Source organism: Gastrolobium bilobum, unplaced genomic scaffold (assembly GCF_033153095.1).
Source record: "Gastrolobium bilobum isolate Gb01-03AN ecotype WA unplaced genomic scaffold, APGP_CSIRO_Gbil_v1 utg8203, whole genome shotgun sequence".
Classification (NCBI taxonomy): domain Eukaryota; kingdom Viridiplantae; phylum Streptophyta; class Magnoliopsida; order Fabales; family Fabaceae; genus Gastrolobium; species Gastrolobium bilobum.
Window position 1 is genome coordinate 83,829 of NW_026899720.1, and position 12,895 is coordinate 96,723.

Consider the following 12,895-nt stretch of genomic DNA (forward strand, 5'->3'; position numbering starts at 1 on the left):
TTCACTTTTGGAATTTGACGCACGCACTTACCGTATGATATATTATAAAAAGAATATATCTTCACTGCTCCAAGATTCCATATATATATATTTTTATTAAATATGGATAAAAAAAATAATATAGTAAACTTTTCCTTTTTTTTACTTGCTATTCTATGATTATTGTCACCAAAATCTCAGGATTTTTTATTTTATTTTTTTTAATAAGGGAATACATACTCATATAATTATAAATAGTCCCTCCACTTGCAGTTAACATAGAGATAACATTTCTTCATAGCTCCATAAACAACGATGGAGGGAACAAACCAAAAGATTTTCAGCTTCATCAATGATACAAATGAGCAGCAAAATCCCAGAACCCATAACCAATCCCCTTATCTTTCTTTAGCCAAACTTGCACAGAATTACCCTCCTGGCTTTCCCAGAAAGGTAATTAAGAGAACCTCTCTAATCTCCGCATTTCATATATATATATATGCTCGTCAACTCACAAGGCAGCATATATTATATTAATTTCTCTTTATCATGACCCGTGGCAGAGCAACATTAAGTGTTCTTTAGCTAGGACCTTGATCCTAGCTAAAATTTGAAAATTAGCTATATTTTTAACATGGTTAATTAACCATTCATATTTTAATATTTAGCACAAGTTAAATTTTTTTTAGTCCTAGCTGACCTTGGAGGCTGGCTTCGCCACTAATCATGGTATGGTTTAGTTTTCAGAGAAAAATGAAGGGATATATGCATTCTGCGTCTGTTTTCTCTGCTGGACAAAACGCATTTTCTTTGAAGCAGTTTTGTGCTTTGAAACAAATATATGTGTAGGCTGCATGAGTTTATTTTGATTCTTATATATATATATATATATATAAAGCATCTGTATAATCAATCATTGTTCCTGTTGTTACAATATAACAGGTATTTGCTGAGACTATAGGCACCTATCTATTGGTGTTTGTGTCAAGTGGCTCTGCTGCTCTTAATGCTATTGATGAAAACAGAGTCTCAAAACTTGCAGCTTCACTTGCAGGAGGATTCATTGTAACGGTGATGATTTATGCGATTGGACACATCTCTGGGGCACACATGAATCCTGCTGTCTCCATAGCTTTTGCCACCGTGAGGCATTTTCCTTGGATACAGGTTAGTCTGTTTGTTTAGTGAATGTTTTTACAATATTTTGCATAATTTTCTTGTGCACTTTCACACGACTTCTTGTTGAATCGATTAGTGAAATTTAATATAAAAAATTATTGAGGGGTTTTCGCTCAAGGGAAAAGTTCGTTTACGATTTTTTTTATAAATTTTTACAAATTACACTATGTTTTTTCGGGAGAACACAGTGTAACCTAGTGTTCTTTTCAAAGAATATAGTGTAATTTGTAAACAAAAAGTTTGAAAATATAAACTTTCCCTTTCACTTAACCTTTAAATTTTTGAGTTAAAATAGTTTTTTATATTAAGTTAAAATGATTTTTTACCTTACATCAAAGTTAAATGACTTGGTGATGCATTATTTATTATTGATGGACCTTTGCGTTAACAATTTTTGAGTTGAAATAATTCTTTATATAACCTCTAACTTCGTGACGGAATTTTTCTCTTTTTAGCATCACGAGGGAGATGGTTAAATACTTAAATTCACATACACAAAATAAGAAAATAATCTTATGCTATTCCATTTAACATGTATAATGTGTTATTATTGTCTCCAACTTTAACCATTATATTTAATTTCAGGTTAATATTTCACGAGATCCTTAAATACAGTGTATCATATTAAAAAGTTATATTGACCCAAGTGAATGAACGCCCCTCACTACACCTCTTTTTTTTAAAAAAAATCTCCACGACACCAATCTTGAGATTAATCATAAACTAATATATCATTAACACTTTATTCGATTGTAATGATTGAAATTAAAGACAACAATAACCCATACATAGTGTAAGGTTTCTCGGGCTGATTGATCATTTTGTCCTTGTTTTAATTTTTTTTACAATTTTGCCCCCTTCTTAAGCTATATCTAAGTGTGTCATTTTTCTTAAATTATATATCAATTTATCCCTATTTAATCAATGTTTGACCAACACTTACTCAAATAAACAGACAAATAAATCATATAATGTTGGTTAAATATTCGGCTGAATAGGGACAAATTGATATATAATTTAAGAAGATGTGCATATTAATATATAGTTTGGAAAATGATTAAAATTATAAATTAATTTTAAGAGAGAGATAAAATGATGAATCAACCAATTCTTAGGTGGTGTAATATAACAGTATTAATTGTCTTTGGCTTGATATATAAGAAAACGCGAGTACTGCACAAATAAATTATTGAGAAAGTCATCTTAATTAAGCTCTTATATAAGTTATTGAGTCACCCCACGAAAACAGTTTTTAACTGATTCAAATGAATTTGTTTATAACTCTATAAACATATTTAAAAAAAAAAAAGTTTTTGCCATTTTAAAATATGTAACATTATGTCATTTTAAGTGAAACGATTGTGTTTTAATGTATATTTGATAGTTTTTTATATTCTCTCTTCTTTTCAAAATTAATTAGGAGGAAAGAGAAAAAAAAAAAAAAAGAGTTTTATGAAGGAAAAATAAGGTGAAAAATCATTAGAATACGATTGTTTAACTTCAAATCATACAAAAACATGTCCTTTAAAATAAAAAATATTTTTTTTCCTAAAAGAAAGTAACATTTCTCATATAAAAAAAACAAAACTTGAAACAAGCAAGAGTTAATTTGTATTGGTTCAAGTCCACGTCAAAATGGTTCAGCCAAGGAAAATACATGTACAAGTCAAGTTCATGTCTCCCCAAGGACCCACAATAATGCATTTGCATCCAGAAACTATCTGAACAATTCATTAAAGAAGTGGCCTACAAATCCTCTACCATTATCTCTGCATGTGATGAGGATTTGATCCACATTCCCTTGGTGGCACGAAAATAATGCCTGCTAAATTCATCCATAAATATGAGTGTAATTTTCATAAAAATTGTACAAAGTTACTATACTTGTATTTTAGGTTAGATAAGAAATATAATGTTATATATGTTCTGTGCTATTTTATTTAATTGTATCCATTTTATAGCAATACCATCTTTATTTCAAGTTAATTGATTCGACAGCGAATGAATTCAAATAAAAAATAAAATAAAAATAAATACAGATTGAAGAAAAAAAAATCAATAAGAAAGAAAAACTAAGAAAATAATAATAAAAATCTATCCTTTTACAACGTTACTAATTTTATTCTCCTCTGTCTTAAAACAAATAGTTCACCAATCTATTTCACATTTTATTAAGCATATATAGTTTTACTGATTTCTTCATAATAAATTTCACCCCATCTCTTCCTTTATCCATGTCATTTTCTTACGGAATATTTAAAGGGATTCTTCTTAAGTGGATCCAAAATATATTATGTTCTAATCACATGTCATGTTTTATTTTTCACAAAAATATTTCTGCATTTACTGCAGATAAATTATCCGTATTTATTTTCAAAACGATGTTATTTTGGAATTAAATTAAAAAATTATAATTATAAAGACTATAATAACTCTGAATAAATTAAAATCACAAAAACACGATAATTTTTGTCTCAAAATGACATTGTATTAAACTTATTGCAGATAATTTATCTGCAATAACTCTTTGAAAAAAAAAAACCCTTTATTTTTAGAGTATCCTGAACGTACTACACAACTTATTCTGTTATGTTCCATTTCATTCTATCATATATACAATATATGTACTAACCACTATTTTTATTAAAGTTTTCATTTTAAAATCAAACATATTATTGTCATTAAATTGTGAATAAATGTAAAAATGACATTACAATAAATTGCAACAATATCCTGACCAAAAGAGAAAAAACTATTGCCACAAATGTTATGATCATGGGAAAGCGAAAACATGTACGTACCATGTAATGATTATAATACCCATCTAATCTAACCCCAACATGTGGATCCGCATACTCCCATATTAAAGACAGCTACTCTCCATTATATTTGCATTATTAACGTCATTTTATATTTTTTTGGTTACAATAGTACGTAGATTTTTTTGGACCGGTGTTGCAACAATATTCTGACTCAAAAGAGAACAAACTATTGCCACAAATTTTATGATCATGGGAAAGTTAAAGCAACAAGCAATGAGTGGAACATGTACCACCATATAATAAATAAATATAACACCCGTCTAACGCCACAGCATGTGGATCCGCATAAATTAATACGACAGCTACTCTCCCTTATGTTTTGCATTATTGTCATTTATATTATTTTTTTTGGGTTACAATAGTATGTAGTCCCGTGTTAGAAGGAAAATAATAATTTTTTTTTTTAGATATGAACCGATGTTTAAAGTCCTAATAAACCCAACTTAATTTATAATCTTACAATAAAAATTAATTTTTTTTATAACTATTAAAATTTTCCACCGGATTGATCTACTTGGAGTCACACAGGACTCCACGTAAAGGTGCTAAACGAATCAAGAATTTTTGCCTCGACTCGTGAAGGCTTGACTTACATATCTAAAATTAGTTGTTGTAATCAAACTTAGATTTGTATAAAAATTCGTTTAATAAAAAAGCTTCAGGTTTTAATTCAAGAGCATAACATTAGAGTCTCTCAGACTGATCTAGTATACTAACTTTTATTTTTGTTTTATATTTGTTATACTACTCATAATAGTTATCTCTCTCCTCAACCCATTTCATCAGATTTTATTGGTTAAATAGACTTTTTGAATGATTTTGTTCTATATTTTGTTATTTGGATATACATTAAATTTATGAATCTTTGTAGAATTATTAGTGTTGTTGATCATATATTCTGTTTGGATAATTTTTTATTGTCTTATTTGTTTTAACAGGCTAAAAGAGTAATCCAGACTTTTAATTTTTGTAAATAAGTCAAGCAACATGTCGATAATTATATTCATAACAAATAACATGTTAAACCAGACTGACACACTTAAACACATATTTAACTTTTTAAGACCAAAGTCAAGCTCGGACATTAACACCCCTCACTCCATGTTTATATATATTTTAAGAAGTATCAAAATGGAGGCCAGAACAACTTATACCATGATTCGAAAGAATAGGGCAAGTATGATGTAGTTTTACACCCATTATACTGAGGATCGTAATTAGCCCACAATTATGTTGCAGGTCCCATTTTACATTGCAGCTCAACTCACAGGAGCTATTTCTGCTTCATATACGCTGCGAGCACTGCTAGATCCAGCAAAGCAGCTTGGGGAAACGACGCCTTCTGGATCAGACATTCAAGCACTTATCATGGAAATGGTTTCCACCTTCACCATGGTGTTCCTCGCCACCGCCGTGTCCACTGACACAAAAGCTGTAAAATTATACCAACAATGCTAAAAATTTGTGTTTTCTTTCCCCAAAACAGTACATAATTACACTCATTACCTTAAAATGTTGTCATTTGGCAGATAGGAGAGTTGGCAGGAGTAGCAGTAGGTTCTTCTGTTAGCATAGCAAGCATTGTCGCCGGGTAAGAACATCAACAAAATTCCTTTTTTTTTTTTTTTTCATTGATGAAGCTACATGACCACACACAAAAATGTTAGGAAAGGGAGTCTCAAAATCTATTATAGGCAAATCCTAAGCTATTTATATAATTATATATGGGGCAACTTATATTTACAAACATTTTTGTTTACAAACTCTTACAAACTATACTAAGTACGACCGGTCATATACTTTAATCATGCAGTGTACGACCGGTCGTACTTAGTGTAATTTGCAAAAAAAAATTGTAAACGGATCATATCTCATTAAACGGATCCTATCCCATTATTTATAACATTAAAAATTATATTTATCACCAATAATTATTTAGTCCTTTGGGTAATTATTAGATAATATACAGTTATTACATACAATAACACATTTCTTATATTTATCACACGTATGAAACATTTTACATAATATCAATGAAGATTGAGTTGAAAGCTAGAGACATACATGACAGAGGGTTATGTTTTGAGAATTATTAATAGAAACAAATTTGATAATGAAAAAGTTGTCCTGTCCGTTTATACAGACCAATATCAGGGGGATCAATGAATCCAGCAAGGACATTAGGTCCTGCAATTGCCAGTGCATCCTACAAGGGACTTTGGGTCTATATTGTTGGACCAATTACAGGGGCACTTTTAGGGGCATGGTCTCACACTGTGATTCAGGAGAAAGATAAGCCAGATTCTGTAATTTCACTATCTTCCTTTCCATTCAAACTACGCCAGAAGATGAATAAAACTGAGCTAGGTAGCAACAACAACCACCTCAGCTCGGTGTGAAAATAGTATTTTGGACTACGCCCACACCCTTTGGAATGACATGTCCTAGAGGATATCAAGTTCTGTATATCATGTATCATCTTTCAGGATTAGCCATTATGTTTATCCTTCAATGAAAAATCAGTTACATCAAACGTATATAATATACAACAATGTGTACATCTTAAATGGCATGAAGTGTGTTAAGGAGGCTTTTGCACGACAGCTACTCGTGACACGCCAAAAGGGTGGTTGTGCAGATCTACTTATTTCATACATAAATTTTCGTATGAATTTATCAATGTAATTGTTACTGGAAAGTTTTTCATTTATTGCGTGAAGTTTACTAAATTTCATATAAGTAAACGTTGACAAGATATAAAATCATAAATGTTCAATGTATTTTAAATTTGGTGTACATGATTTATAAAAATAATATAACATAATTTACTGTTAGTTTTATTTATTTATTTTTATTTATTTTTGATACATAAGTTAACTCACTACTCGAAATTTGGTATACAAAGGCGGTTTGATGGAGGCGGTTGATGTTAAAGCCGCTGATTTACAATATTTCAAAACGCTGATTCAAAGATTCAAGTTATTAAATGATATACGTGTACATAACTCAATCCTAAAATAAGTGGATTTCTTCCCTTTTTTATAAATATCATATCAATTAATGTTTCCCTAATAATATTATATAATTTAAAAATGAAATCGTATAATTATAATTTCCAATTTACTTAAATTTGGTGTACATGACTATAAACGTAATATTACATACTTAACTTTTAGATTTTGTTAAATTCAAGTTATACAAAAAAGTTAATAACTGATATAAGAGCACATATATAACTTAAGGGTTTGTTTTTTCTTATGTTACTTTAGATAACTTTATCTAATGTTTATCAAAACGACGTCGATTTGGGACGGAAATTATGGTATTTTTGTAATTTTAATTTATTTCAGGGTTATAATAGTCTTTATCACTCTAATTTTTTAATTTTTCAATCCCAAAACGACGTCGTTTCGATGAACATTAGATAAAGTTACCTAAAGTAACATCGGAAACTTTTTTCCAGTAACGTAATCCTAAAAAGTTAATAACTGTTGTCATGAGAAGTCACTTTTCTATTTTTTTTTTTTTTTTTGAAGATAGGATCCACTCCTTTCTCTTTCAATAGAAAAGTTCCAACTTCCCGTGCAACATGAGAAGTTGCAAGTCCTAATAGAATATGAGAAAGAATATTGTAATAATCAAGTTATGTTACTACCAAGTTACTACTAATCAATCTCACCGTTAGATCAATTATGTTGATCCAATGGTTATATTTATTTTCATCTTTGTATGGTCAAGATTTTTCAAATTTAATATTTATATTTATTTTCACCTTTGTATAGTTAAGATTTCTCATATTTAATACTTTAACTTTAAATATGGAGAATCATAATCATACAAAGATGGAAATAAATATAACCGTTGGATCAACGTAATCGATCTAACGGTGAGATTGATTGGTAATATCATGACAGTAACATAACTTGGTTGTTACAATATCATTCACCATATAATATTATATAACTTAAAAATAAAAGCGTGTAGCAACTTCGTTAAGAGAATTATTCTGATTTTATTTTCTTAAAGATATTAAACAGTGTTTTTTTGTTATTTACATTTAATTATAATATAATTAGTAATAAAATTGTATTCTTACCCTTTTATTTTTTTTGTGTGTGGGAATCTTACCCTTTATTTAAACTGAATTAAAGTCTTATGATTTTTTTTATTAAATATAGCCTTTACTATTTAATTTTTTTTATCAAATGAAGTAATTTGAAGCATTAGATCCAAACAAAATTAAACGCTAATATAAAAATTTAGATGACTAAAATACCAATCCCCATCCTACAGATGCAAAAACACATAGTGAATTATATACTGGTATATCAGGGGTGCAAATAAATAAGTAAATAGGAGAAGGTAGATGAACCAGTAAAGTGGCTAACGTATATTACTATCACACCTCAATTTAATAATTTCCAAGTATATTTATAATTTTCATTTTTCTCCCACTTTGTTTGCAAGTTGCAACCATTAGATTTATTCAAACCATACAAATTGACGAAGTTTTCTTAAATAAACATTTGTTGATAAAAATAAGGAAAAAATGTTTATCCTTTTAAATGACATAATTTATATCGTTTTACTCTCACAAAGAGGTTAAACTCATACCTTTATTTTTTTGTCAACTCTCTCTTCTCCTTTATCTATCTCTTTTTCTCTCTTGAAATGACATAACTTTATATTTTTTTAAAATGATACACATTTTTTCCTAAAAATAAACCTTTTAAGTAACGATCAATTGATTTCATCCTAAGGTGGTGTTTGGCTGAAGTCTTTCTGAAATTTTCCTAGGTAAGTGAGAGAAGGATTCTAGGATAGAAGTGTTTGGTTGAATAGATTCTCACAGAAAGCTGGTTATCCAATATGCATAGGTTTATGAATTTAAATGGAAAAAGACATGTTTCGGTACTGTTTGAAAAGCTTTTTGCTATGTGGGTTTTTGTAAAACCACGGTAAACCACTGTTTGTGCTATTTTTGTATAACCAATATACCCTTTCAAAATGCAACAGAGATGATACGATGCCAATCTTCTGTAGGTTATCAGCTTAGAGCACCTTCCCGCAAGTAGCGACCGGAAGAAAGCAAGGTGGTGCATGGTGGTTGTCGATCTGACCTTCCCGCAAGTAGCTTCAGAAGGTTTGCTTTCCATTACCTTCGATCTCACCCAGCTTGTTTTTGACAAATATAGAACATGATTTGTTGATGATTCGTAATCGTTTTTAAAAATGAAAAATAGCTTATCTTCCACTCAGCTAGATTACTGTCTAGAGTTCTGTTCATCCTCTTTCTGTTGAAAGTTATAAAAATAAAAATATAAAAGGAAGAACGGAAAGAAGGTTATGACAAACCACACCTTATAGGAGTAAAACATGTTTGTTTTTGTAATAGTTCTTCACGGGTAAACATTAATTTCTGGCCTAAACCATTTTACAGATTTTTAATTGAAAAGCTTTCCCTGTATCTTTAACCCAAGAGGCAATAGATCGAAAGGGGTTAGTCTAAAGTGGACAACTATCTTCCCCACAAGGCATATTCTCATCTAGATTACTTGGGTGCCTTTTATTTGAAATATTAAATATATGATTTTTTGAAATCTCTTTCCATTTCAATTGAGAATTTTGTTCTACACATGGAGATCTTTCTGTTATTATATGATATGTGTGTTTTTGTATAAAATTGAAGGAGAATTCGTATTCTCAAATTTGTGGGTTTATAAAAACCAATTAAAAATGAGACTCATTGACCAATGATGGAGCTTTTTGTGAGATTTCCCCCCATCTAATTTACGTTTGTATCTGCTCTGCCATTTTGCAAAAGAGTAACTCAGCACAACCACGTCACTTGAAGCTCGCTCAGTCATATTTTTGGAGTTGTCCTCTCTCTTTCGGTACACGGTGGTGTTAGCTGTATCCTACTTCCCCATCACTTGAAGTTCATTCTCAGATCAAGTAAGTGGTGTTAGCTGCATGTATATCTTATTTTTTGAACTTTTACGTAGAAGTTAAAATTTTCATTTTGTCATCTCCTATAATTGATCCATTGTTATAAAATATATTCATAAGCTTATTTTATGGACCCTCGTGACATTCAACCTTTTTTAAAATGATTTATTAAGTTTGGGTTTATGGGAAGTAGGTCTTGAATGTTATGTTAATAATATAAAAAAATTATCATGTTGTGATGATGTTGATGTTGATGTTGTTGTTGAGAGAATGGCATAGGAGGAGGGTTTAGGTATACTGGGATTCCTCGGATGGGTCTGAGAAAACCAAGTTCTTGGCTTAGGCTTTGGATTTGTGGTTGTTGTTGGTGGTGGTGGTGGAAAATTGGCTGGTTGTGGAAGTAATGATTTTGCTGAAATGTTTGGAAGGGATTGGCCTTACCGTTTTGGAAGTGATGAATGAGGTTGGAGTTTTTTGACACCTGAAGCCTTTGGATTAGAGAGGGAGAGGTCATGATCAAATCAAGTATCCTTTTTGGACTTTGATGATGATGATGATAAGGAGTTTCTAGAGTCCAAAGCTCTCTTCCAAAACCCCAAGTCCATGTCTTCTTATGTTGTAGTACTTCTCCTCCAACTTGATGTGGGTTTGCTGTTTGGAGGGCTGATTTGCAAGGATAAGTCTGGTTGTGTTGGGAATAGTTCCATCCTTGCCTATCACAAGCATTCCCACAAACCAAATAAGTATGTGTATGTGATCCTGTTTGTCCTTCAGTTATGTAATTTTTCCTTCTCCTAAGTATTCTTTTCTGTTGTGCAATATATATATATATATATATATAGTACAAAAAATTTCAAGCCTGGGTTTACAAAACAAAATATATATATTGAGATGGAGGGTTGGCTCAGTGATTGCAAGAGATAAGGGTAATTAATTAGAGATTCTGAAAGGGTGTGATGGGGGGTTTGAAGCATTCAATCAATTTTGATGGAGTTGTTGCAGAGGAGATATTTGAGGTTGAGAGGAGACGACAAAGACAAAGAGAAAGAAAGATAGAGAGAGATAAATAATAAATGACAAGGTATGTGAAGTGAATGGCTGTTTGTTTTGTGTCAAGTATATGTGAGAAAATGACACTTGAGGTACTATACTGTATGGGAAAAGGTTGGAAATTGCTACTTGTTATTTAACTTCACTAGGAAAGTAGCATTCTGCTTACAGCCTATACAGGAAAGCTTCAGTTGTTAATTAAAAAAAACATGATAACTTTGTCTTTTTCTATATATCTCGTTTTGCAGTTTCTTGTTACCATAATATAAAGTTTAATCATCTCATTACAAGTTTACTTCTTTTCCTACTTTTGCAATGAAGAAGAGTATTGCAAAATAAACAACCCATTACCATGAACAGAAAACTAGGGGATTAACAAAAGGCTGCTCATAATCTACAATTGAACTTTTAGTGTTCAGATGAATATTTGGATATCTAATTGACAATCATTTTCCTCTTTCCTTTTAAGATGCAGTCACGTCAAGACAAAATAAAACCCAATATCTAAATATAATAACAAAACATCAATATTAAGCATCTTGTCTTATATATGTGGACACAATTTTCCTCATCTAGTAACTAGTTTGCAAGCATGGTGATTAACTAATTATTACAAAAGAACAGAAGTATATAGTAGTTGTTTTCGCTGAGAGGAAAAGGGATGTGGTGTGGATTTTATCCTCAACGTGATCATGCATTTGCAATATTGAAAGGAAAGTAATATATGATAAATTCGTTTTTAAAAGCCATGATGTTTAATTTTTTTGGTAATTACTTAACTGGATCTTTTTGTCCTTCACGTGTTAGATAATGGCCATCGACAATGGAATGGAGTTTAGTGTCATACTCATACTCATTACTCATTTGGAGTCTTTGCATCAACTGACTAACATGTTTGTCAGTATATGTGCTGTTTTGTTACGCATTGGTGAAAACCGGAGAAATAGACGCAGGAGAGTGTCATTGGACCATCGTGGGAGGGCTAGAGTAAGGGAAGTAAACTTCCTTAGGATTGTTCACATAAGTGACACGGCGTGTATAGAGAATACAAGGATGGACAGGAGGTGTTTTCATAACTTGTGTGGGTTGCTTAAAACCGTTGGTAAACTTCAACCGACGAGGCATATGGGTGTAGAGGAGATGGTTGCAATATTTCTTCACATATTGGCCCACGATGTCAAGAATAGGATAATTAAAAGACAATTCATGAGATCCGGAGAAACCATTAGTAGACAGTTCTCTAATGTTTTGCTTGCAGTGTTACGTTGTCATAATGTTCTACTAAAACAACCTGAGCCAATCCTGGAAAACTCGACCGATGATAAGTGGAAGTGGTTCAAGGTAAGTTACTAGTCCACGTGATCCCTAATTCATGCTATACATTTGGAGTCACCAATCGTGTGTCTGTGTTACTAATATTCTAAATTGAATTATAGAATTGTTTGGAAGCACTTGATGGGACACACATAAAGATTAACCCCTTACTGGCGGACAAGGCCAGATACCGGACTAGAAAGGGTGACATAGCAACTAATGTTTTAGGGGTTTGTTCTCAAGATGGTCAGTTTATGGTCAGTTTATTTTAGGATACTATTACCTAGGTGATGCTGGTTACATGAATGGGGAAGGTTTCCTTACGCCATATAGAGGACAACGATATCATCTTAGTGAATGGAGGCACGGTGCCCAACCAAGCACAGCCCAAGAATTTTTTAATATGAAACATTCCTCTGCAAGGAATGTCATTGAACGTTGCTTCGGGATGCTTAGGGTGTTGGGCTATTGTCCGATCGAAGTCCTTTTATCCCGTTAAAACTCAATGCAGGATTATTAGCGCATGTTGCTTGCTTCATAACCACATACGGAAGAAATTGCAGCCGACCCACTGGACGGTGAAGAAGTTTATATCAGACGTC

The 12,895-nt window shown here is 31.4% G+C and overlaps 2 protein-coding genes across 2 annotated transcripts; both read left to right on the forward strand.

Moving 5' to 3' along the window:
- Positions 1–285: 285 nt before the first annotated feature.
- LOC133292932 (aquaporin NIP2-1-like) lies at positions 286–6,725 on the forward strand. Its single transcript, XM_061491420.1, has 5 exons — positions 286–432; positions 922–1,146; positions 5,220–5,414; positions 5,510–5,571; positions 6,124–6,725. The coding sequence occupies exons 1-5, from the start codon at positions 295–297 to the stop codon at positions 6,377–6,379; spliced, it is 876 nt and encodes a 291-aa protein (XP_061347404.1). The 5' UTR covers positions 286–294; the 3' UTR covers positions 6,380–6,725.
- A 5,064-nt stretch (positions 6,726–11,789) lies between these two features.
- Positions 11,790–12,550, forward strand: LOC133292930 (uncharacterized; the record flags this gene model as incomplete). Its single annotated transcript, XM_061491418.1, has 2 exons — positions 11,790–12,320; positions 12,416–12,550. Coding segments are annotated over exons 1-2 (666 nt in total), but the record flags the coding sequence as incomplete, so codon positions are not given.
- Positions 12,551–12,895: the final 345 nt, after the last annotated feature.